Here is a 25824-nt window from a genome sequence, read left to right as displayed (position 1 = left end):
TTAGAATCTCTCACTACAACAAATGCAAATCCAGATGGAGTATGATTGTTTGAGTTTATAAAACATTAAAAATCTGCATAAATCACAAATGGGGCTTTAAGTTGATATTTATAATTTTTAAATTGTAATGTATCTTGTTTAGACATTTCCACTCGTTGGTCATCAAAGTTTTTACAATATGTTATATGACGCTCCAATTTATCATTAGTGTAAAAATGTTGTAAACACAGCTTACAAAAATGCTTCTTATGGTCGTGTTTTGTAGACCGCAGCATTAACCTATTAAAATCACGAATTAAACAGTAATGTGATTTACGACCTTCTTGTAATAACAATAGATCTATATGAGTATTACTATTCAGTTTGGTTGTTCTTAATGGATATATACATTTATTATTTTCAACCCCAAATACATTAACACTTATACTATTTTGTCTTTCAAATTTATCCATATCAGCTATTTTCACAGGATAATTTATGTTTGTCATATTCAACTGACATATGTAGGGTGCATAGCTAGAGACTCTTTTAGCATTTTGATGTGTATAATTCATTGGATTGTAACGGACCGTTGCCGTTCGCAATTCAAATAGCGCGGGGTTGTAGTTCACCGAGCGGCCACGCACTGCACCAGCGTCGCGACCCCTATATAAGCAGCACGGGACAAGGGCTAATCACTTCCTTGAGCGCTGGGCGAATAGCTAGCAACATCTCTCCCTGGTAAGTGGAGTGGAATATATATCGCGAAACCTTAGGTCGAGGGCGGAATAGCCCGGTAACAACCAGTGGGGGAATAACCCTGGAAGCGTCGAATACTAGGGTTAGGCTGAGGGCGGAATAGCTCTCGGACCGCGAGACGATAGGTCGAGGGCGGAATAGCCCGGTAAATACACCAGTGGTGAAATAACCCTGGTAGCGTCGAAACCTAGGTGTTAGGCCGAGGGCGGAATAGCTCTCGGATCCGCGCATATCCGTCGCGAAGCCGTAGGTCGAGGCCAGTGGTGAAATAACTCTGGTGTCGTCGAATAGTAGGTGTTAGGCTGAGGGCGACAATCGAATCGGTTAATTGTAAGTATAATTGGTTTTAATTCTAAGAGTGAAACACGGTAAATCCATTAATTAGAAGTTTTATTTTATTTTCGAAGTTAATATTTTAGTTTTATTTTGACCAGTGTTTCACTTACGGAATTAACGCCTAATTATTATTTTGTTTAAATTAGGGCCTAACCCGGGCAGTGATGTGTCATTCACTGAAAGCTGATGCTTTAACGACCATATCTGAGCCCATATTTTAAAACTTAACTATTATTATTACTACTAACCCTGGACTAACTCAATTAGATTAGCTATCCGAGGCCGACAGTACAATTTTGTCCCAGGACGAAATTGCACCGTCACAAATGGCGCTGCGAACAGGGACTTGGTAATTATATAGCTATCGATCGTTAATTTTTGCCATTTTTGGCTGGCGCCCGAACGATTGTTTTTTTTTTCAGTGAGTAAGAACGGTAAAAATCGAAAATGCGAGTTTTACAATTGTTCTTAAACATTTGGTCTTATCTTCTCTGGCCCGTATACTACGTAGTTACTCCGAGTAAAACTGTTGCGGAAAAAACTCTCAGGACTACGTCGAGCACCGTGAGTAGTGCTACAAGTACGGGTGCAATATCGAAAACGACCAAATCGATCGAAACGACTAGTACTTCAACGATTACTACTACTACGAGTACTGGGGCGATATCGAAACCGACCAAACCGATTGAAACGACTACTGCGACAGACGCAATGTCAGCTTTGCCGATAACGACGCAAGCTGTAGAATTAAGTTCGAAAACTCCGCCGGAAGAAGATCCTAGGACAAGTTGGATAAGATCGTTAAATAAAGACGAGCTTAGGCGAGAGATGGATAGGTATGGGTTAGATTCGTCGGGAACAATGGACGAATTAAGACGCCGATTCTCGAAGTTTTGGAAAGAGGGAATTCCCCGAGGAAACCAGCAAACTCCAACTAATGATTCGGAAGGAGAGACGATTTCTGTAGCGGGAAATCAGTTGTACGTTAGGCCTAACTCAATTGATGTGCCTAGTAACATACCAGGTCACGTGACCACGAGCGAGGTTAATAAAATTAAAGAAATTTTAGGAATGCCAGAATATGTACCGTTCGAGGAATTGTGTAAATCAATTGCAAATTTAACACGACGATCGACTACTTACGATACTAACTATCCAACACAACCAATGCGAGGCACGGGCGGAGTAACTTACAGCTCGGTGCCTATTATGAGTACGCAAACAGTTACGTCAAATATGCCTACTGTTAGCAAAATGCGACATTTGCCGGACGAATATAATACTACGCCATCAGTTTGTAGTATTGTTAGAAAATGGAATGTGAAGTTTGACGGACATAAAGATCCCATATCATTCCTCGAACGACTTGACGAGTTAATCGAAGCATACGGGATTAACGATGACGAGATACTTAAAGCACTTCCCGAATTGCTTACCGGTACTGCACTTTTGTGGTACAGAAATGGGAAAGATTTCTGGCCAACATTCGCGACGTTTAGAGACAGTTTCGCGCTACAATTTCTGCCACAGGGTTATCAGCGAAACCTTGATGAAGAGATAAGGCGGCGAACACAGGGCGAAAAGGAGCCTTTTAGGGACTTTATAGTTGCGATAACGACGTTAATGAGAAGGAAAGGCGGGCTTTCGTTACAACAAAAGCTTGACATTATTTTTACCAATATGCGACCGGATTACAAGTTAACGATGAGGAGAGGAGAAATATTCTCTCTCGAGGAGATGATTTCACAGGCGACGCATGTTGAGAGTTATATGCGCGACAAAGCGTTATATCGCCCGCCGCCGCCGCCGTCAATGGCCCTGGTACCGGAAACCGCATATCAACCACGAAAACAACCGGAAAAGCATTTTTTCCAATGCGTCGTTAACGTACCGGAATCACATAAAGACGAACATAGAGACTACGGAAAACATAATGAGGGAATCAAATCAGTCAACCAAGTACACAATAAAACTTATTTTCAGAGAGACGGCTCTAACCAGCGGTGGAATAATCGCACGGTTTATCAGGGCAGGGATAACTACGATACACGTAGGTCGAATAACACGCATACCGCGGATACCGCGAGTAAACAATACAAGCCGGAACCTATTGATGGACGGGTGAAACAACCTGTTCAGCCGTTAATATGTTGGAATTGCGATAAGGTAGGGCATTTATATCGGGATTGCCGGCGCCCGAAAGTTTTAAAGTGTTTCCATTGTAAGACAGTGGGTATTAAAACAGCCGATTGTAAGTGCAATCGGGGAAACGAAACACGGACTCCGGTGGTAGGGGGTCACCCGAGTCCCAAGTAATACAGAAACCCTCGAGTTGGAACAATTGGCTAGAACGGATTAAAATATTTCCACAGGGTTTTGGGTCGGTTAAAGGCCACCCCGACAATCGACCATATGTTAAAATTTCTATTTATGGTGAACACTATTTAGCGCTGTTAGATTCTGGGGCAACTATAAGCTTGATCAGTTCAAAAGTGGCAGAACACTTGGTAAGTAGCGTAATTAGGCCTAAACCAATTTCGATCGTAATTCAGTTAGCGGACGGTACAAAAACTGAACAAACGGAACTTTTTGAGTTTGAAGCATCGATTGACAATAAGGAAAGTTTATTACAGGCAGTCCATCTACCTTCACTTACTAGCGACGTCATATTGGGAATAGAAACACTACATAAGCTAGGATTAATCACATATAATGTCGAAACGTGCCATTTGAAACAAGATGGCTCCACGGACGTAGAACCGGGCAAGTCAAAGATAGGTTCTATTAAGACTCTTACTGAGGATCAAGAAAATCGATTTCAGTCGTTTCTAAAGGATGAATTACCATTGTTTGACCAGGTATCGGGAAGAACTAACCTCATAGAACACAGAATTAAATTAAATAAAGGCGTAACTCCCATTAAAAAGCGAGATTACCCACGTAATCCTGCAATGCAGCAGGTTATTAAGGAGGAAATATCCCAAATGCTCGAATAGTAGTTGGTCCTCACCCGTTGTATTAATCCGAAAACCCTCAGGACGTTATCGATTTTGTATCGATTTCCGATCATTAAATCAGGTATCAGAACTTGATGCCTATAACCTACCTCGTATCAACTCTATCCTAGAGAAACTTAGGTCTGCCAATTTTATTACTACATTAGATCTCGCAAATGGTTACTGGCAGGTTCCATTAGCAGAGGAAAGTAAGCCCCTAACAGCGTTTAGTATTCAAGGCTTAGGGTTGTATCAGTTTACAGTTATGCCATTTGGTCTTCACTCTGCGCCGGCCACTTTTCAACGACTCTTAGACCAAATAATAGGACCGGAATTAGAACCACGAGCTTTCGCTTACTTGGACGATTTGATCTTAGTTTCTCAAACATTTGAAGAACACTTAGAGCTCTTAAAAGACGTTTTCCAACGGCTACGTACTGCTAGTCTTAAACTTAACATTGAGAAGTGTAAGTTTTGTCAGACAGAGCTGAAATATCTAGGACACATGATAAATTCAGAGGGTATAGGAACCGACCCCGACAAAGTTAGAGCTATCGTCGGGTATCCGCGCCCAACGACTGTAACACGTCTTCGTTCATTCTTAGGCCTTGCGTCATGGTACCGACGATTTATAGATAAATTTTCGAAGATCGTCGCTCCTCTCACGGGCCTCTTAAAGAAAGGTGTGAAGTGGAATTGGAGTGAGAAACAAGAGAAAGCCTTTTGCGAGTTGAAAAATCGTCTCGTTTCGGCGCCTATTTTATCGTGTCCAGATTTCAGTCAAACATTTAAACTGCAGGTTGACGCGTCAGATGAGGGCCTCGGGGCTTCCTTAACTCAAAAGAGAAATAATGCCGAAGTTGTGATCGCGTACGCTAGTAGACTTCTGTCCAATGCTGAACGGAAATATACCGTTACAGAAAAGGAATGTCTCGCTTTAGTGTGGGCCGTTAAAAAGTTCCGACCATACCTAGAGGGGTACAAATTCATAGCTGTAACGGATCACATCGCCCTCAAATGGTTACTGCGACTCAAGGAACCGTCCGGCCGCTTGGCTCGTTGGGTATTAGAAATCCAATAATATGAATTCGAGGTCGAGTATCGTAAGGGAACGGCTAATAGGGTCGCTGATGCACTATCACGAAATCCCATTGAGCACCCGTGTGAAGATGTCCGAACAATGGTTTGCCCAATAATCGCGCAAACAGACAAAATTATCGAGCAGTCGGAATCAGATCATTGGTACGACACTTTGTTTAAAAAAGTAAACAAAAATCCGTCTTCGTATGAGAAATTTACAATCCGGGAAGGCAAGTTGTATAAGCTTGTCCGAAGAACCGGAAAATCGGGCGTGATGACGGAAAGCTGGAAACTTTGTGTTCATGCGTCAGACCGAATGAAAGTACTACACGAGACCCATGACTCACTTACTGCCGGTCATTTTGGGTTCAAGAAAACGGCGTCCCGCGTCGCTGAGAATTATTTTTGGCCGGGTTGGAGAAAAGAAGTTAGGCAATATGTAAAGACTTGTTCAAGCTGTCAACGATTTAAAGTCGAACAAGTAAAACCAGCGGGTCAAATGCACTACCGTCCACCGGGTGGACCGTGGCATACGGTCTCCGCAGACTTGCTAGGACCGTTACCGAGATCTAGAAAAGGAAATACATTCATAATCGCTTTCCAAGATCAATACAGCAAATGGGTAGAGATGGCACCTCTGAGATGTGCCACGGCCAAAAACGTGACGGACAAATTTAAGGAGTTAGTACTACTACGATATGGGGCACCCGAGACATTAATAGTTGATAATGGTACCCAGTTTTGTGCGAAACTCTTCCAAGAGATGGCTAGGGATTGGAACGTGTCCTGTCAACACACGGCTCCCTATAGTCCTCAAGGCAACCCGATTGAACGGCGAAATAGAGTGATTAAAACTCTCGTAGCACAGAGTGTTAGGGGTGATCACAGGACGTGGGACGAACACCTTCGCGAGATTTCGTTCGCGATAAATACAGCTACCCATGACTCGACACAGTTCACGCCGGCAATGCTATGTGAACGGTACTTTGCGTACTTCCAATTTATAAGAGCAGAGACCATCTTAAATTTTGAATAGTGACGCAAGGTGCGGGCTATGTTAACTGTACAGCGCTTGACTACTACAGCATAAATGCTGGAATTAGGATTTTTCAAAGATATTAAAAGCTGAAAGTCCTGTAAAGAAAACAAACATTTTAAGCACTCTTGTGACATGAATAAATATATTAAAATGAAACGCTGAGAGTACCTGATTTCCAATTTTACTGAGTGTAGGTGTTATTGAAGCTGAAGAAGTGCAGCCGTAGAGGTGTCAAGATCCTGTAGATGAGAGAGATGGCAGCATAGGGGAGTTAGGGCCTCACTGCTGGGGGAAGAAGGCGCCTTCTTTAGGGGACGATGAGATGATGTCGGTCGTATGTAGAGATGATGATGTGCAGAGTTGATGTAGATAATTGTGTTAAGCATTAGAGAGTAAAAAAGCTATTCTCTAGCATTTAAAATAAAAATAAAAATCACTTCCTCTTGAGGTTTTATCACTTTATTCATGTGATATTTGAATTAAAAATAAAAATATTTACACTTGGCACTCTTCTTTATGCCTTGCACAAAATAATAAATCTTAAAATTAGCAAATTGAAATGCAAAGTAAAAATGATTTAAGACTTTAAACTGGAGCTTGATGTTTCTTGAAATAACATGAAATTTAACATGAAAAGTGAGAAATAGCTTATAAAAACTGGCGTCTTGATGTATTTAAATTGAGAATTATGCGGTGAACTGGATGAAATAACACTTTGTCAGACGGACGCTGCATAAAGCGAGAACGAGAGTAAGTTATAAAACACTGGTAAAGAGACCACGTGCAAAAAATGCGTAATGCAATATTAACCGCGAGTACACGGGAGTTGCCACGGTGAAGACATAAGCGGAACTGGATTTTGTCGTTACAAATAACATAGCGTCTCTCCCACTCTTCAATATTTGAAAACCTGACCAATCACGTGAGGCCGTGTTATCACAAAACTGCTCGACAAAGTGCATGTCTGGAAACAGGTGACTGGACATGTCGAATAGCCTACTGACCATACCGGGCCCCGTGAATCGCACAGAGATTCGCAAAAAATGAGTTAAAGTTTGTTAAAGCTCCAATTTGATGACAAACAAAATTTAAAACTGTCAAAAATAAACTTAAATCACTTCTTGAAACGAGATAAAAAAGATCTTGAGAAAACTGTTCTTCATTTGGGTAAAGGTGACACCTTTACAACCGGACGTTTGAAGAGTCCGTTGCTGGTCCGCACAGTGACGACTCTAGTCACACCGTCAGTGCCGGGATGAGTAGCGATTATCCTTCCTAGCGGCCAGGACTGAGGGGGTGAGTTGCCATGGAGTAACACCAAATCGTTGATTTCGAGGTTGGGGTGATGAGTAACCCATTTAGCTCTTTGCTGAAGAGTGTGCAGATATTCTATTTTCCACCGCTTCCAGAGCTGCTGAGTAATAGATTGCACCGCTTGCCACCTTTTCAGACGGTTTAGAGGCAATTCTTCATAATCTAATTCCGGCAGAGCAACCATTGGTCGGCCGATAAGGAAGTGCCAAGGTGTCAACACCTCTATCTCAGATGGGTCGGTTGATAGCGCGCGTACAGATTGGCCAATGGTTCGAGGGTCTTTTCTAACATACAGATTGACCAAAGGTCCTAATGAGCAGGGGCAAAAAATAGGGGAGGAGCTTACAGCAGGGATGTGCGTGGGGGAGGAGCTAGTCTATTCAAGTAAATCTTACCAGATACAGGTGGTCTCTTTAATGCTATTGAATATCGTAGAACCAACTTGTGTAGTTGAAAAAGCTGAGAACATTTTTCAATTCATTTTAAATATAAATACTCATAAGGTTAACATGGGAAACTATGGAGCCATTGGGGCAGAGCCCGAAATGATTTTTGGGATAAGAATATGTCTAGATATGTTAATCGGGAATGTGAGCTATCTTCATACCAAATTTCAACCCGATCCGACCAGTAGTTAATGCGTGATTGGATATCAAACAAACGAACAAACTCACAAAATTTCACAATATTAGTACTACGATATATTGTAGTTTTTAAGGGTGAAAACATGATGTCTCATCATATCGCTATTATTTTCATTGCGTGCGCGATCTCTTCAAGGAAACTTCAGAAAGATTAATAATACTAATGACACATACTATGAAAACAAAAAATCTAACGTAAACCATTTTCTTCTTTGCATTTTATACAAAACTAGCTGTTGTTCCCGTGCTTTGCAACGGGAAGAGGACACAAAATATAAACATTTTAAGCTTTACATCTGTTGCATATAATAGTTACACATCCGCAAACGCTTTTAGAAACAAAATTCAACTTTTATGGCCTTAATAGAAAAGTTAAAGTTATAACTTTTAAATCTGGTAAGTAGTGGATAGCACCATTTTGGTTTTGATTAATTTTAAATCTTGTGTAGGCTGATATGAGAAAACCTGACAAAATCTTCGAATACAACTTTGACATACATGATTTACCTTCATCTCCCTTAATTAAATATCTTTTAATTTACTATTGACATTTTAAATTTCAATTTTGAAGTTGCAAATATACTAATTATTAAATTTAAATGAACACTTTTTTAAATTTCACTCTTCTTTATATTAAATCACAAATCCTTCCATCTTAAGTTTCTTCACTCACAATAAATCATTAGCAAAACTAAGTCAGCTGTTATAAACTTTAGAAATATTGCTGTGCCTTATCAATACAGTCTTTTGAAATAGTAAAGAAACTATATCTATAGGTACTATAAAAAATGTTAAACAAATAGTTCATCATTACAGACAACCGACAAAACTAATATGATTATCAAAGTATCAAGGACTAAAAAATGTACTAGCAAATACAGTATATGTTTCATTGCATCTCTGATTCTACTCTATACAAAATATCAACAAACAACTTAATATACAAACCAGTTGTTTTAATCAGTTCCATCGTCCATTGCCTTTACATTTTCACACTTACCATTAAGTAAACATAGTAACAGATATTTCATTGATTTTAGAAACAAAAGAACACTGTGTACTGCTTAGTTTTACGATATTTTCCTTGGTTTAATTTAATCAGTGGTGTGGCAAAACACAAATAATAAATGTATCAAATAAAGTAAATGTGAACTGAAAGCTATGTTAAGATAAAAAAGAGTATTTTGTATTACCATTTGATAATTAAATATAGTTACATATATATAGTTAATATAGTTACAAATACAACAGATTTTAGAAAACAAAAATCAACGATGTACAATTTAGTTATTGATGATATTCTTTAGTTTAATTTAAGCATAGGTTTAGCAAAACACAATAACTTAATTTACCTAAATATACATATAAAAAAAACAATGTGATGTGCAAGTTATGTTAAGTTAATCTAACACAAGTTAAGCAGTTTGAATTTGTTTAAAGTAGCCTCCAAATTCATACAAAACATCTATGAATTGTAATTTTCATACTGTTTTCATGAAAACATATCAATAACATTATTTTCATAACTTAGACGCTTTAAAAAATCCAAAGCAGAGCCGGAGATGATACAGCAACGGTTATAAAATCTTTTTTTTCTATAATCATTGAAATAGTTTTAGAATAAATAATCCATGATAAAAGGTTAGATTAAAATAAACCTACCTCATATTTATGGAAAATATTTTATTTTATTTCTTTGTATCAGCTGTCTGAAATTGTGAAATATGCAGTTTAGCAGTTCTTCTTGTTTACATTTAAATGGAATCCATCTGTGGGGAACGTCCAGTATGTCGAACATAAACATTATCCAACGATTTCAGTCAAAAGTTTTAAGGTTCATTCTGCAAGCCCCGTGGTATGTTAATAACAATATCCTTCACAAGGACAGTGGAATTCCTACGGTTGAAGAGGAAATAACCAAATTTAGTGCAAAATATCTAAAGAAACTTGAAAATCACCCTAATCACCTGGCTCTAAACCTCTTGGACAACAGCACCAGTATATACAGGCTAAAAAGGATTCATGTTTTGGATCTAAGCACACGTTTTGTTTGAACAATTTAATTTTCCCTTGTTTATTTACATATTTATGTTTTCATTGAAATATTTTTAAGTTAGCTCTGTCAATGGACAGAGATTAACTAACGTTTTATTAAAATTTGTGATTGTATTTGCTAAATGTTCTAAAAATGAACAGATTGTAAATAAAATTGTGATAAAAAAAGCAAATGTAAACAAACATTGTTAGTGTTCTCATCGCAGCCATGAAGACCAATCAATATTTACTTTTAAAATGTTCACCTCAGAACTTATAAAGCCAAAGGGGCAAAAGCCTACGGTCAGTTTTGAAATGTGAATAGTCCAATATGGTCCTTGTTGTGATAGCTATAATTTCGTAAAATTTAAGCCCAGTTGGTTCAGTAGTTTTTGCACCTATTAGTAACACACATACAGACAGACACCATTAGATTTTTATATAATACTGTAGTATGGATAATACAACATTTTCTTGATTTAACTTAAACCCAATTTTCGTATAGATATAAACAAAATTGTACAATGGACATATGTTTTGATGTAAACAAAATTTCATTGTAAACTTGAACAAGTTCAGATGATTGACAACATAATTCAGCACAAACTATGCAATTTTAAAAGCTAATATGACGAGGTTATATGCTTTCACGGGATATCATTCAAACGGAATAATACCTCCAATTTGGAGTTATTATTTTCTTTTAGCGGCAACTGAAAATGTAGCTGACTGAATATTAATAACAAATTATTATTTATTTCAGGATTTTAAGGCAAAATGTTAAGAATTATTTGAAGTTTAGAATTTTAATTTTTGGTTTACGTAAATATTGGATAAGTGAGTAGATTTTATACTCTGTGGTAGAACATTTTATTCAGGTTATTTCACTTCCATTGGAATATTTTTTTCTTTTTTTTTACTTTTTTTAAAATACTACTCCTATAATGAATATTGCTAGATTGGTTTTGTGAACTTAAAAACGAACATCGTGTGCAAAATACTAAGACAGATATTCAATTTTCAAACAATGGGTATACACATAAAAACGAGAATGCTTATGCTTTGAATCTTGAAAGAACACTTCAGGACTTTTAAATGGTAACATTATCCTTATTGCTATAACTAGGTCAAACAAACTAACAATTTCGTAACCAACTCGACCTCCCAAAAAATGTACTTTGTGTACTTGAAAAAAAATTGATAGTGAGTTAATAAGCAATTAGTTAGATTTTATAGCCTGTTTGTATTAGAATACCGCACCGTTTGTTTAAGCTACAGTTGAATGTAAAAACCTTATTTGTTTACTTTACTGTTTACATAAAACTTGGTGTTTTAAAAAGTAAAATTCGTCTCTTGAGCTTGGCCACCTCTGTGACTGGTAAGATTAGAAAAAGTTAACAAACACTTGACTTGAATAGACTAGCTCCTCCCCCACGCACATCACTGCTGTAAGCTCCACCCCCATTTTTTGCCCCTGCTCATTAGGACCTTTGGTCAATCCGTATGTTAGAAACGACCCTTAAACCATTGGCCAATCTGTATGTGGCCGGTTGATAAGGGACAAAGCGGCCTCGAGTTAAGTATCGCTTCGATGCGAGTACACATAGTTTGAAATTCTTCCTGTGTTAATATTCTGTTACCAATAACCTTTTTTAGGTGTGTTTTCATACTCTTCACACCACTCTCCCAAATACCACCTTGATGCGGGGCTGAAGGTGGAATAAAATGAAATTTTATTGAATACTCAGATGACAGGTCGTGTAACTTGCTCTTAGTCGATTCATTTTGAATTAAAGTTTTTATAACTTTGTTGAAATGATTGGAAGCTCCTACGAAGTTTGTAGCGTTATCAAGGTACAAATCACTTGGTACGCCTCTTCTAGAGATAAAGCGTGTGAGCGCAGCGATGAATGTATCCGTAGATAAATCTGAGACTACTTCGATATGAATTGCCTTAGTGGCGAAGCATACAAATAAACATATGTAGCATTTTACAATCTGGGCTCTTCGTAAGGTGTGAATTTTTACTTCAAACGGTCCCGCGAAGTCTAATCCAGATGTTTTGAAGCAAAACGAAGGGTTAACTCGGGCTTCAGGTAGGTTTCCCATGAGAGGACAAATAGTTCTCGGCTTGTGGCGGAAGCAAATTAGGCATTTATGTACTCGAGAACGAATTAAACTCCTAGCTGCTAATATCCAGTAGTGTTGAGAGATGAGTGACTGAAGAAGCTGAGGTCCAGCGTGTAGGTATTTTACGTGAAAATAATCCACTATCAATGAAGAAATCTTATGAGATTTAGGAAGTAGAATCGGGTGTTTGGCGTTAGAGCTTATTTTTGCGTTTTTAAGCCTACCTCCCACTCTTATCAAACCACTTTCATCTATGAAAGGCGAGAGATGTTTCAGTTTATTAGAACACATTTTATTGTTCTTTAAACTTTCAATTTCAGAGTTAAGATCATTGATTTGAACTATTCTGCATATTTTAATTACAGAATTTTGAAGCTCATATGATGATAGATTTTCGCTTAGTTTGGAAGTTGGATGTCGTGCATTGTGTATAAAGCGTAGAACAAAGGCGATTACACGCACAAGTTTACTCCAGGAGGAATATTTAGACAAAAAATCTTGGTCAAGTTTACAATGTAAGGAAGTAACAAGTGTATTGTTATGTGTTATTTTGAGCTCAGGAATTTCTGAGGGATCGATTTCTTTATTCAGAGTTTTAGGCCAGTTATCTTGATCTGATAAGAGCCATTGCGGTCCTGACCACCAGAGTTTGTGAGAAATAATATCCTGCGGAAATATTCCGCGAGAAGCACAATCAGCTGGGTTCTGGCATAGATTAAACATACTCCCTAAGTAGATAAGTTATAAAGGCCGGGCCAGCCCACACGGTCTCCTTGTACGTCCGAGCAGACGACGGAGCTGGTTTAGTACGTCTACACGTCGCCGCGCTGCTGTCGCTGTCCCTCCCCTCACTTCCCCTTCAGCCGCGCGCCCATCCCAACCGTCCCCACCGCTTTCTCCCAACACACTAGCACTAGCACATCACTGCGCTGAGGCTGAGGGCACCGACAAGACAAATTCAGTCACAATGTACGTCCTGCCAGCTACCGTCACAGAGCCTGTCGTACATAGATTGCAGTTATTAATATTGACATTACAATATATGCTAGTAATTAACACGTGATCACTGAGAAATTATGTAAGACATTGCCTAGTAAAATATCTGAATAATTTTTATATTAATTGTTAATTTAGTTTACCTAATAACTTATTTAGATATACATTTATTTTGCGAACCATAAAATTTAAACATTGTTAGTTGCATGGTATATAATTAATCGGCACTCTTTTTCCCAAAGCTAGTACAAAGTCCAAAGTAATTGAATGTCAAATGCACATTATTGTGATAAAATGAGTAATTTATGAAATATCTTAATAATCTCGGATGATAATCAATTCATTGTTCCTAATGCCCTAATAATGATCATTGCACTGTTTCATTCCTTGTAAGCTATAAATATTATTAGTTGTGGTCGATAAAAGTCTATACCATTACATCTATGATGAATAACATAGATGAAGCCCTGAACATCAATAAGGAGAAAATTAAGGCCTTTTCACACCGGCGTACTGGGCGTACTGTACTTACAGTACGTACTGTACGCGACCCTTTCACACCGCACAGAAACATCCAAAACGTACACTTGTTCGTTTGCAGTATGACAAGTAACACTGGCTGAGCACGTGGTTTTGAAGTGTTCACTGCGCATGCGCGAGCCCATGTACGCCACGTACGTTTTAGGAAAATCGCTCTCCGAGCGATTCACACGAAACCATCGCGTACGTACTGTACGTACAGTACGTTCTGTACGCGTGGTGTGAACGAGCTCATATGATAACATGAGCAGGGATTTGTTAAAAAAAAACGTACCAAACGTACAGTACGTCCAGTACGCCGGTGTAAAAAGGCCTAGGAACAGTAAGGCCTTTTCACACCGGCGTACTGGACGTACTGTACGTACAGTACGTACAGTACGTACTGTACGCGGTCCTTTCACACCGCACAGAAACTTCCAAAACGTACACTTGTTCGTTTGCAGTCAGACTAGTAACACTGGCTGAGCACGTGGTTTTGAAGTGTTCACTGCGCATGCGCGAGCCCATGTACGCCACGTACGTTTTAGAAAAATCGCTCTCCGAGCGATTCACACAAAACCATCGCGTACGTACTGGACGTACAGTACGTTCTGTACGCGCGGTGTGAACGAGCTCATATGATAACATGGGCAGCGATTTGTTGAGAAAAACGTACAGTACGTCCAGTACGCCGGTGTGAAAAGGCCTTACTTTTACTTTTCTTTGAAAATGCAGTACAGTACATTATTAACATGAAAATTAGAAACCTTATTAGTGAGAATAATCTTATTTAACAGCAGTAAGATGATCAATTTCAAAATAAAAAACTAAAATTATGTTGCCATAGCATTTTATTGTTATTCATTAACCAGTTTATAGATTTTTCAGGGGTTGTCTTAAGTTAAATCTTAAATTTGAATAATTATTACAAAATGTCTAGCAAACGCCCCACCTTCAAGTTTTTCGTTCGTATGATTAACTAATAACCAAAATATTGTATATAAAAAATTTCTTAACAAAGGTCTTAATATTAAATTTACCAATTTACTATTGACATTTTATAACAAAAACCACTTTTGTACCCTCCCTGTTGCAGCAAACCTCAGTAATCGTTAAACTAATTATATTTAAAGGTAATAAATGTGATATTATTAAGGATAAATGTTAGTGCAAATCCAATCAGGCAACTGGAAATTCGCTTAGTCTGCAGGTTTGATGCGGTGGGATTATTTTGCTATACAACTTATAAAAAGTTATGATACGCTTTAAAACTCCACAATGTATCATTTGGCAAGATAGCATTATTTAAGATAATTTTATGTCTCGTTAAAAACTAACTGGCCGTTTCTGAAGTTTGATATCGTAAATTCGAATGGGTATATCCATGACATTATTGTTATGGTTAGTTGTCTGTACGCTAGGGCAGTAGTGGTGTGACCTTGGCGAAGATGAGTCACTCAGTTTGGCGGGATATATCGTTTGGCGGGAAGCACACCTTCGCGATCTCGAGTGCGACTGCCGAGTCGAGTCGTCTCGTCCAGTGCGATCTTTGTTGAGTGTGCATCGACATTGTTTTACCTCTGTTTTTTTTAAAAGTGCGCTACCTAGCTGTTGTATTGTGATACAGTTAAAAGTTACTGTGTGTCTACCTCCTTCGAGTTAACACACTGATTCTCTGCAATTGGTAAGTAAATATTACCGTAATTGTTATATTTGTAGATTAACCTTTTTTGACGACTGCATTAACCGCTGGATGGAGGATTTATGAAATGTTCATGAACAAGTGCTCTTGTAGTATGGACATGAACAAATCTGTTTCTCATTATGACCTCACAATTTAAGCATGCGGTTGATGGCTGTTCCTTATGCACGTTATTATACAGAGTGTCTAGTCATCAGTGTTTCAAATAAGATTTTGGTGTAAGTAAAAAGTAAATAAAGTTTGAAGTTTGATGATGCATATAACAGGTTCAAAGTCTAAAACTTGGCTTGCCAGAGAATTATTTTACGTTTTTAGAAAATAACTAGGTGTTTAAACACAATAAAGCGATTTCTGAATTACCTGTAAATGCATTAGAGTAGATGATATTTTTTTCGTGATCCACATTAAACTTTGAATAAGAATAGCGAAAAAAATTATGGCTGCTAGTAAAACTCCATTGTAAATAGTTCCAAAGATTGAAATTAGTTTCTACGACACAAAAATTAAAAAAAAACTTTAGTCAACTATTGCATTTTTGTACACCCTGTAAACAAGAAGGTAGCAAAAGTATGTTGAAAAATGCGCCATTACATAAGCTTTCAAACCATATGCTACAATATTGAGGCTTAGATCTGCTTATAAGTTATTCGCTGTATTGGTTTGAATCATAGATTAAACATACTCCCTAAGTTGAAAATATGGTTGGCAGTGTCCCATACTTGTCTAACATACTCCCTTAGGGAGTATTAATCTATGTTTGAATACTGTAAATGTGGGATTTTTTAACTTTTTAAACATAAATAATAGTCATGAGTTCTGCAAAACTTGTATTTTTTCAGTTTGAAGAGTTAAAACAATACAAAATTTATGGTTTTTTTTGCATGTTCGAGCTTATGTCTTAAATTTTAAATCTAAAAGTAATTTGAACACGTATACGCATGTCTACGTTTTCGTTGAGTACCTAGGTGTAATGCATTGTTTGTTCATACGGCACCGCCATTTTTTTTACACATACAGTGTACTAATATACTGAATAGTTTAAGAGCCTTCATCACCTTCGGCGAAGTTTCGTATTAGTGGTATGACCTTGGGCTTGGTGTTGGCTGGTAGCGCGGGGTCATGGTCATTATGCGCGCCGAATACAGGGGCTGGCTCACGTGGACTAGCAAAGTGGTCCCACTGACGTGTGGCTGTGACGTCACCGCGCTGACTCCACGGGTGTAGCTAGCGTGCGACACATATACAAATCGCTCATTTAAATGCTTCCCTAAATGTACACAATTAAATTGTCCGTATAAAACTTATATCGTTGTAATCTGCATTCACTACAGAATCTGATGGTCCAAAAATACTTTAGTTATGATCAATAATATGTATTTTAAAAGGGGAAAATTATAACGATTACAAACTTGTGAACTACAAAAAGTCACTAAGCGGGGATTTTTTTTATTTTTGGGATAGGAACAAACTTTGAGCGAAAAAAATATTCATTAATAGTTCTATTTCAATAATTAGCCTGAAAATTTTCGATAAAACCAACGGGTCGTTTATTGCTTATCAGGAAGTAAGGCTTTATAAACTTGGCTCGCCTTTGGCTCGCTGGGGGCTCCGCCCCCAGGCCCCCTTTTTTTGGTAGGGGGTAAATAGAAATGGGCCATGGCGCAAGACCTGCAGTTGAGCCAAATTTCAGATCTTTAGCTATTCTAGAAGTGGGTAAAATTGATTTAGACCGATGCACCTGTAGGAATAACATTGGGGGGATTCTATATTTCGTGGGGGAGGGAGTTATATTTGTAAAATGTCACTTTTCGGAAAGGGCGCAAGATCTACAATCATGCAAAATTTCAGATATCCAGTTAATCTAGAAATGTGTAAACGTGATTTAGGCTTATGCACCTGTAAGAATAACATTGGGGGGATTTAATATTTGGGGGGGGGGGTTGTAAATACGATAGGGGGATAAAACCTTAAGTAAACCAGAGTAAATCTATAGCATGAACGGACCATGAGAACGGGGACTTATGGTGGTTTTTATGGGGTAAATGTTTTCTCCATAAGAATAACATGGGGCTCGTAAAAACTTTCAAATGTTGACATTAAACCTAAGTTTTGGGGGTTAAGGAGTAAAGTTACGAAAAAACACGTATTGTGTAAAATTTAAACTAAAGTAAGGAGAATAATAATATTTGCAAAAAGGAATGATTTAAGTATGAAAAAATAGCGAAAACCGGTAAAAAGTTGAAAGAAATTTACCAAATTTTGAAAGTAGGGAGTTTTTTGAACCCGAAAGAGTGCGATTTTCGGAAAACACCTAAGAGGGTTTTGTAGAAAATTTAATTCCTGTTCCTGGATATTCTTTCAAATCTTTTCTAGCTCTTACTGTTTTCAAGCTAAATCCGTTTGAAAAAAACGTGTTTTATCGTTTTCAGAGGTCCGCCATTTTGGATTTTTGGCGGGGTTAAAATTTGAAAATGGGACTTTTGCAAAGTTTACCGTTAATATAAGATCCCCTACAACAATAATACCAAGTTTCAAGTCTCTAGCACGTTTCTAAACGGTTCAGATGAGCACACCAAAGTCGACCACTTTCAATATTATTCTCCATAAGAATAACATGGGGCTTGTAAAAGTGGTAAAAAACCTTCAAATTTTGAGATTAAAATTAAGTTTTGGGGGTCAAGGAGTAAAGTTACCTAAAAACATGTAATGAGTAAAATTTAAAGTAAAGTAAGGATAATACAAAGCAATAATAATTTTTGAAAAAAAAAAAAATTTAAGTATGAAAACATGGCGAAAACCGGTAAAAATTTAATAAAAATTTACCAAATTTTGAAAGTAGGGCGTTTTTTGAAGCTGAAGGAGTGCGATTTTTGGAAAACGCCTAAGAGGGTTTTATATAAAATTTAATTCCTGTTCCTGAATATGCTTTCAAATCTTTTCTATCTCTTACCGTTTTCGGGCTATATCCCTTTGAAAAAAACGTGTTTTGTCGTTTTCAGAGGTCCGCCATTTTGGATTTTTGGGGGGGTTAAAATTTGAAAATGGGACTTTTGCAAATTCCACCGGTATTTTAAGACCTCTCACTACAATACTACGCAAATTTGAAGTCTCTTCCACGTTTCTAAACCGTTCATATGAGCTCACCAAATTTGGCCACTTTTAATGTTATTCCCCATAAGAATAACATGGGGGGGGGAAATTCAAGATTACGGGGGGGTTAAAATTTGAAAATGTCACTTTTTGGAATTTTATGGGTGGTTTGGGCACTAGACCTACAACCACCGAAAATTTCAAGTCTCTAGCTCATCAAGAAGTGGTCTAGAATTTGTATACCTGAGTGAGTAACAATTGCGGCTGTATAGTATTTAGATATATAAACTTAGTGACTTTTTCAAGTTTCATTATTGTAGTTTCTCTACGTTTGTTGGTATAAAACCAATTTACTTGTGGTAAACTAAAAACTGTTTGGATATTTGGATTCTACAGTTAATGCAGAATAAAACGATATAAGTATCATATGAGAAATATGTTCGTACAACGGTAGGGGAGCGTGTAAAAGAGTGAGATTTTCGCTGGCCGCGTAATGGAAACAGGCCCGACTGTCAGCCCGGTGACGTCACAGGAGGTGGGGGAGCGGGGCCGTGTCGGCAAGTGCTACATCAAAGACGTGAGCTAGCCCCTGTATTCTATAGCCCCGGTAATCACGCCCAACGATGTAACACCACACCAGCATACCACAACAAATGGTGTATCTCGTCAAAACATGTTAATTTTATATATTCTTATCTACATATTATTTTTTTATATTCTGAACACTTTTTAATAATATAGATAAATAGTAAGTACGGCTTTTATATTGGAGCTCTCATACCTCAAAAAGAAAATAAATTAATAAAAATTGTTTTCTAAATGTTTAAAAACAACTCAAGTTTTACTAACAGTAGGCCTACTTACACGTTTTTTTAACAGGGCAAGAGACGCCTTACGTATGTTTTTAATATTTTCGCAGGGTTGAAGAAGACTCTTAATGTAATGTAATTTCATAATACAAAATTTTACTTCCAGTGTGAACAAACATCGCTCAGACAAATAGTACACATCAATATAAAGTAACCAATTGTATATTAAATTGATTTAGCTTTTCATATTTTACATTACATTCTTGAATACATTTTTGTATTTTATAGGGGGAAATGGCGTCTACCTCTTGTGATACAAACAAGAAATACAGTAGAAACTTGTGCTCCTTCACCGGATGTGGAAGAAGTAGAGCTCGCTATCCCTCATTGCACTTTTTTAGATTTCCGACTAAAAGACCTTCTATTTGTGATCTTTGGGTCGAGAATTGTGCTAATGAGGCTTTAGATGCGGTCACCAAAAAGACACTAGATAGAAGGGTAGTGTGTGAAAAGCATTTTGAAGACAGTTGCTTTCTAAGCACTGAGAAAAAAGATTACACGCATGTGCTATTCCAACAATTTTGTCTTTGGAAGACGGAAATGATGCACCATCAACAGTAGCTGCCCAAGAGCCAAACCCCACACAGCTGACACAACCCCCTTCTGATCCTTCTAATCTGTACCAAGAATCAATAAACCCCGTACAAACCCCACAACAATCTCAAGTTTATGACAGACAGGCTGCTGGTCACGAAGCGGTTTCTCGAAGAGCTTTATTTGCCACGCCTAGTTCTTCAAATACCGATGCCCCCACTCCACTCTACAAAAAATTTAAAAGCATTAAGGGCCGTAAACAAACCCCCAAAAAAACGTTGACACCTGGGAAAAAAAGACTGTTAGGTAAATTAAATACATCAAGAAAACTTAAGCGAAACTATCAGCAAAAAGTACAGCGCCTACAAAATAAACAGACCAACATAACAAAGGAAATGATGATATCTGCAGTACAAAACATGCTACCAGTACATGTTTCAAATTTTGTTTGTATGCAATTGAAGCATGTGGATATGAAGAAAATGCCATGGACACAGGAAGAGAAGTTGCAAGCCTTAGCAATGAGGTACGCTTTTTATACACACTGTATTTTTTTATGGCCTACCTATTTTATGCGGACAGCTGAAACATAAATAAGCGTTGAGAGGTGTTGCTCTTATTTAAATAAGTTAGACGGAGGATTTACTGGTTATTTCATTGTGCGAATAATAAATCATAGCACGAGTGTAGATGTAGCAGATTTTGTAATCCGCGTAACATGGAGCTAAGCCGTTATTTTCAATTGTTTATCAATTAATTCAATAACCTTTGGAGCTTGGAGGGTTTTCTAAAACTTTATAAACTTGTGATACTATTTTAGCTTGCTATTACAGAAGTAAAACAAACTTTTGGAAGTAAATTTATAAAATTTCAAAATTATGTAAATCATAATACAACTTCAAAGTTGAATTGAAAAGTCCGTTATTTCGAAATTCTACAAGCTTGGTACTAAATGTTTAACTGTATGGGTTTGTTATTCCTACGACACAAAGTCGGATAGTAGCCTATAATAGTATAAGCATAGTATAATTTCTTGCTTACCGATTAATATAAGTGGGTAAGTCCAAGTCGTATTACAGTTTAAATTGAAGAAATTTGTTTAGTGTCAAATATACAATTTTACAGATACAAATCCCCAGCATTGTATGACCAGATGAGAAGTGATGGGTTTGCTCTGCCTAGCACATCGACAATTGCACGCTGGCTGCAGTCTATCAACTTAAGGCCTGGCGTATGCTCAGAGATCATCGGCTTGATAAGAAATAAAGTCAAACACATGGGTGATTGGGAAAAAAACGCTGTCATTCTGTTCGATGAGATGAGCATCAAGTCTAGTCTTGAATATGACTCGAAAAGGGATGTGGTTGAAGGTACTGTCTGTTTTGTATTATGCTTTAAAAGTATAATGCATAATATTAAATGGTATTAAATTATAACGTTCTTTAGTTAATTTGAATGAAAACCATTCCTACTAAACAAGCTACCAAAGTTTGTTGCTAAACAAATTTAGAATTATAAAGTCAAAATTAAACTAACGGAATTTTAACCAGTGAGCTTATCTTAAAGTTAACTAATAACCTCTACCTCATTCAATATTTACCTTTCCCTCCTCCAAACCACATCCACTTCACCAACCCTTCCCCCTTTTTGTAACAGTGGCCTTATGCTAGACTTTATAAGTAACTTATATTTCATTCACTATTTATTTTATGTGGAGTTGATACGGATAAAAGTGGTATAACCATTCGAATAGTCATTGGTATTTTGTTATTGACATTACTCAAAGTCGTGACAGTTTTTGTTTACCTTTTAATATAATTATGCATTTTGAATTAAATTAATTAACTTCGTATTAAATAACTAATTTGAAAAGGGTCGGTTTATTTTTTGTTATTTATTTATTTTAAAAATCCACATAATTACATAAACAATTAACAAAACTTAATACATCAAATGATTTTTTTTAACTCACTTTGGTATTTCAGGATTGTTTGATCTTGGAGAAGATGGCCGTAAGCCTTACCCAGCTACTCATGTCCTACTGTTTATGGCCAGAGGGCTTACATACAGATGGAAAATGCCCATCGCTTATTTTGCCACCAATAAAATGGTGAACGGCTCTGTTGTGGCAAAACTGATTCCTAAATGCATAAATGCAATGCAAGATGCTGGGTTAAAAGTGAGAGCGGTAGTATGTGACCAAAGCTCAGTGAACAGAAAAGCAGCTACGCTACTGAACACGTCGGCAGAAGCCCCATTTTTTATAATGGACGAAAGGAAAAACTAATTCATCTACGATTTTCCTCATGTCATAAAATGCATCAGGAACAACCTGATGAAAAGGAAAAATGGATGTTTTTTTGGACAGATGACGTTTAGCAAGACACCTACGTTTGTAAATCAGGAGGTAGGTGGTGTTACAAAGTTTAAGTTTTGCTACGTATTTTGTTAGTTAATTTTGTTTATGTTGTTAATGTATGCTATAATTAATTATAAGCAATTTCCCTACAGGGAAGAAGCTATTACCGTCTCATGGTAAAAGCTAAGTCCGGGTCCATGATAACTTTTTGTTTTGAGGTCCCCAGCTGCCAAAAAAAACCAGTCGATCAACTTTGTATAAATTTATGTGTCCATAAGTACGATAACTCTCGTAAAAAGGGCCCAATAATAATGAAATTAAGACTTCATTTATATGAGTTATATTGATATTTACATAAAAAAAATTTATTTTGTGTTTATCGTTGCAGCAAACCTACGTTCAGTAAACCTTTTTCCATTATACTGTATTCAAGCAGCCAAAATCTAACGACATGTTCCCACATGTAGGGACTTTCTTGAACTATGTAATTAATTAAAACATGTAAATGTTTTAGGAAACGGCCAATCCTGATGATGAGCAGCAGGCAGCTGCTTCAGAGGAGCCGGGTGAAAAGCCCAGTATTGGTGTTGCCGACTGGGATCACGTCCAAAAGCTCTACAACATAGATAGCGGAGCCACCAAGTCCAGAGCCACCAAACTGACGGAGAAGCACATCCGGCCAAACAGCTTTGAAAAGATGTCGGTTAAGCTGGCAACTCAAGTCTTTAGCTTATCCGTCAGCGCAGCCATGTCAACTGCAGTTGAAACTGGGGAGCTGCCTTCAAGCGCACTAGATACTGCGTACTTACTGAAACGTTTAAACAACAGATTTGATGTGATGAACAGCACAAATAAGTTCCATCCGAACCCATACAAATGTGCTATTTCAGCATCTACCAACAGCCATCTTAGAAAGCCACTAGATACTTTAGTTGATGACATAAATTGGGTCAAATCTTTAAATATGTTGCATGAGAAGAAAAGACCACCTTGCTTACACAGCTTAGAGCACACACTGGTTGCAACCCGAATGCTCTGGGCAGATTTGGAAGAAGATGGCGCCAAATACCTTTTGACTGGAAGACTGAACCAGGACCCAATCGAGAATGAGTTTTCGGTCGCTAGACAGAAGTGCGGGTATGTAAACGTATTGGGATAAGAAGGCTTAAGGATTAGGCCTGTAAAATATCTCTGATTTGAAAACACCCCCGTAGAAGTAAACCTACTAATTCATGAAATTTCCAATGAATAATATATGCCATAAAACCGCAAACCTAGTTTCTTAAAATATGTTCACACACATATAAGCGATAAATACAATAATTTTAATAAGTTTCCATAACAATAACATTGTTGATGAGTACGTAGGTTTGCTGAAACAAGGAACACAAACAATTGGTTTCTATGAAAATATGAATAGAACTTAATTATGAGTGTAGGTTTTATTGGATTTACTCATTAACCACTTAACCAAGGTTAATAGATGAAAATACAATGTTATTTGTTTTTAAACTCGATAAAATCGTCAAAACCAAATATGTTTTTTTTGTCTTGACGATATTTTTAAAAGTACAAACAAAAAAACCCCAATATAATTGAAATTCTTTTCTCAAAACATTTTATGTTCTAGGTTTGAAAGAAATCCGTCTATTCGGTTGTTCCGCCAAAACTTAAGGCATAGGATACAGGCAGCTCTGGTCCAACCCCCAGCTGGAGCCAACTGTGAACCCGATGACGATGAACTTTTGTCGACAATGACGATAGATAAAGAGACAGAACCACACAGCGGATCCTCATTAGCCTGTGAGTCAGCCACGACCGCCCTCCCCACTGAAGAACATGAAAACTCTCTTACTCCAGAATCGGACACCGACGAGGAAAACGACGCCGGTCTTGGATCCTCATTGCCATCATTGCAGTCCTGTTCCGTTAGGTGAGTATAATTAAATGCATTATAAGTTTTTTATAAGTGTTTTGAATGGGAAATCATATTTATCCACTAAACTGGAGAAGCATACTATTCCTTCATTAAGTAATAATGCTGTAAGATAAATGGAGAGCTGTGAATAGAGATATTAAATAGTTTACAACTATTTTAACTAATTTTTAGTTTTAACTCATTTACAGGCCTACAATTTTTAACTAATAAATGTTATTTTTACAAGGTATTTCACCGGTTATGGGGTCAAGTCATGCTTAAATAAATTCAATTGCGCCGACTGCAGGAGGGAACTGTTGAAGCTGCCACCTGTTCATACAGCAGACAGTCCTGAAGAGGCCCTCATCAGGAACAAGGAGTATCGGCATGACACATACAGTTTGATATACCCTACGGACAAAACAACTGAGGTAGTGGACATGGTGCTAAGTGTTTTGGACAAAATTTTCAAGACCAAAATACACGTTGTTGGTTTTAAGAAAAATGTGCTCTTGAAAGCCAAACAACTTATTTTCAAGACCCACTCAGAATGGATGAGAGGTGCTACGGATTGCTACAAGCACAGGGAGTTCTTAATAAATAAGATTGTCTCCGCCAAAATTAAAAGAACTCTGCAAGCAATGTCCAAAGAACTGCGCCAGCCCGGTGGGAAATATGGTAATCACTGGGAGAAAGTGATGAAATTGCAAAACAAGTAGGCTCTTTTCTCTTTCAATGCCATGTATATGCAATGATAAATCAAATGTATATATAGCAAAGCAAGTTATTGTATAAAAATATTAACGAAGTACTTGTCCTTAAAAAAATCAGATAAGATACCAGTAAAATTCAATAACTTTAATTGTAAAGTAATTTAGGTTTCATAATAGTAAATTGTATTCCTTCAATTCAAACCTGTCAAATTTATTAATGTTCCCAGTTTTTTTGTCAACTTTAATTTTATTTCGACTAAGTAAACATTATCCAAATTTAATACATCAAATCACAGAAATTACTTTTTCAACTGTAACAGTTCTGAATTTATGGCGGAGTTTTTTTAGCCGGTAAAAGTCCGGCACTACTCTCAAATACGGGTTTTTGAGTGTCCATGAGGATTTCCACTCCGCCCGACAAAATAAAAAGGAAAAAAATGATATAGAATTAAATGGGATTCTATAAGGAAATTATTGCTTATTATTAATTAACTACATCCTTGGTAATGAAATATCAGTTCTACATATCATGCACCCTTTACACTAATTTGATGTTATAACAGTAAGAGGATTTTCATGAGTGATCGTAGTACATTTATCAAGGGAGAAGTAGGTATATGGTTTGACAAGAGGACAGTACTGTCGCTTGTGGCTAGCCAGCACCCTGCGAGGGATCCATTTGCCAAAGGTATGTTCAGCGGGTTCAGTGTACACAGTACGTGTACGTCGGTGTCGAGTCGAGTCGACGGCCAGTCCCGGGTTGGCGCTCGGTGCGGCGGTGCCGTTCTCATACGCCGCTGTATCCCCTCCTAG

General features: G+C 37.4%; 1 protein-coding gene across 1 annotated transcript; it reads left to right on the top strand.

Annotated features, from left to right (window-relative positions):
• The first annotated feature begins 19111 nt into the window (after window positions 1-19111).
• Window positions 19112-25824, top strand: LOC128995529 (uncharacterized). The gene is made up of 10 exons (XM_054420551.1): window positions 19112-19195; window positions 19716-19794; window positions 20022-20185; window positions 20486-20547; window positions 21147-21391; window positions 22007-22200; window positions 22895-23517; window positions 24011-24313; window positions 24606-25013; window positions 25575-25824. Exons 1-10 carry the CDS (start codon window positions 19112-19114, stop codon window positions 25822-25824), a joined length of 2412 nt encoding a protein of 803 aa, XP_054276526.1.

Source organism: Macrosteles quadrilineatus, unplaced genomic scaffold (genome assembly GCF_028750875.1).
Source record: "Macrosteles quadrilineatus isolate MER2022 unplaced genomic scaffold, UCM_ALF_1.0 Scaffold_1__1_contigs__length_201487025, whole genome shotgun sequence".
In the NCBI taxonomy this organism is placed as follows: domain Eukaryota; kingdom Metazoa; phylum Arthropoda; class Insecta; order Hemiptera; family Cicadellidae; genus Macrosteles; species Macrosteles quadrilineatus.
The sequence above is the reverse complement of the archived record's forward strand: the minus strand, read 5'-3'. Positions and strand labels throughout refer to the sequence as shown.

Bases quoted from the DNA above. Each gene is read 5' to 3' on its own strand.
- LOC128995529 (XM_054420551.1), top strand. From the start codon at position 19,112: ATGGAAACAGGCCCGACTGTCAGCCCGGTGACGTCACAGGAGGTGGGG. The intron at 19,795-20,021 runs GTAGAGCTCGCT...TGTCTTTGGAAG, and splicing joins CTTCACCGGATGTGGAAGAA to ACGGAAATGATGCACCATCA. The intron at 20,548-21,146 runs GTACGCTTTTTA...ACAATTTTACAG, and splicing joins TTGCAAGCCTTAGCAATGAG to ATACAAATCCCCAGCATTGT.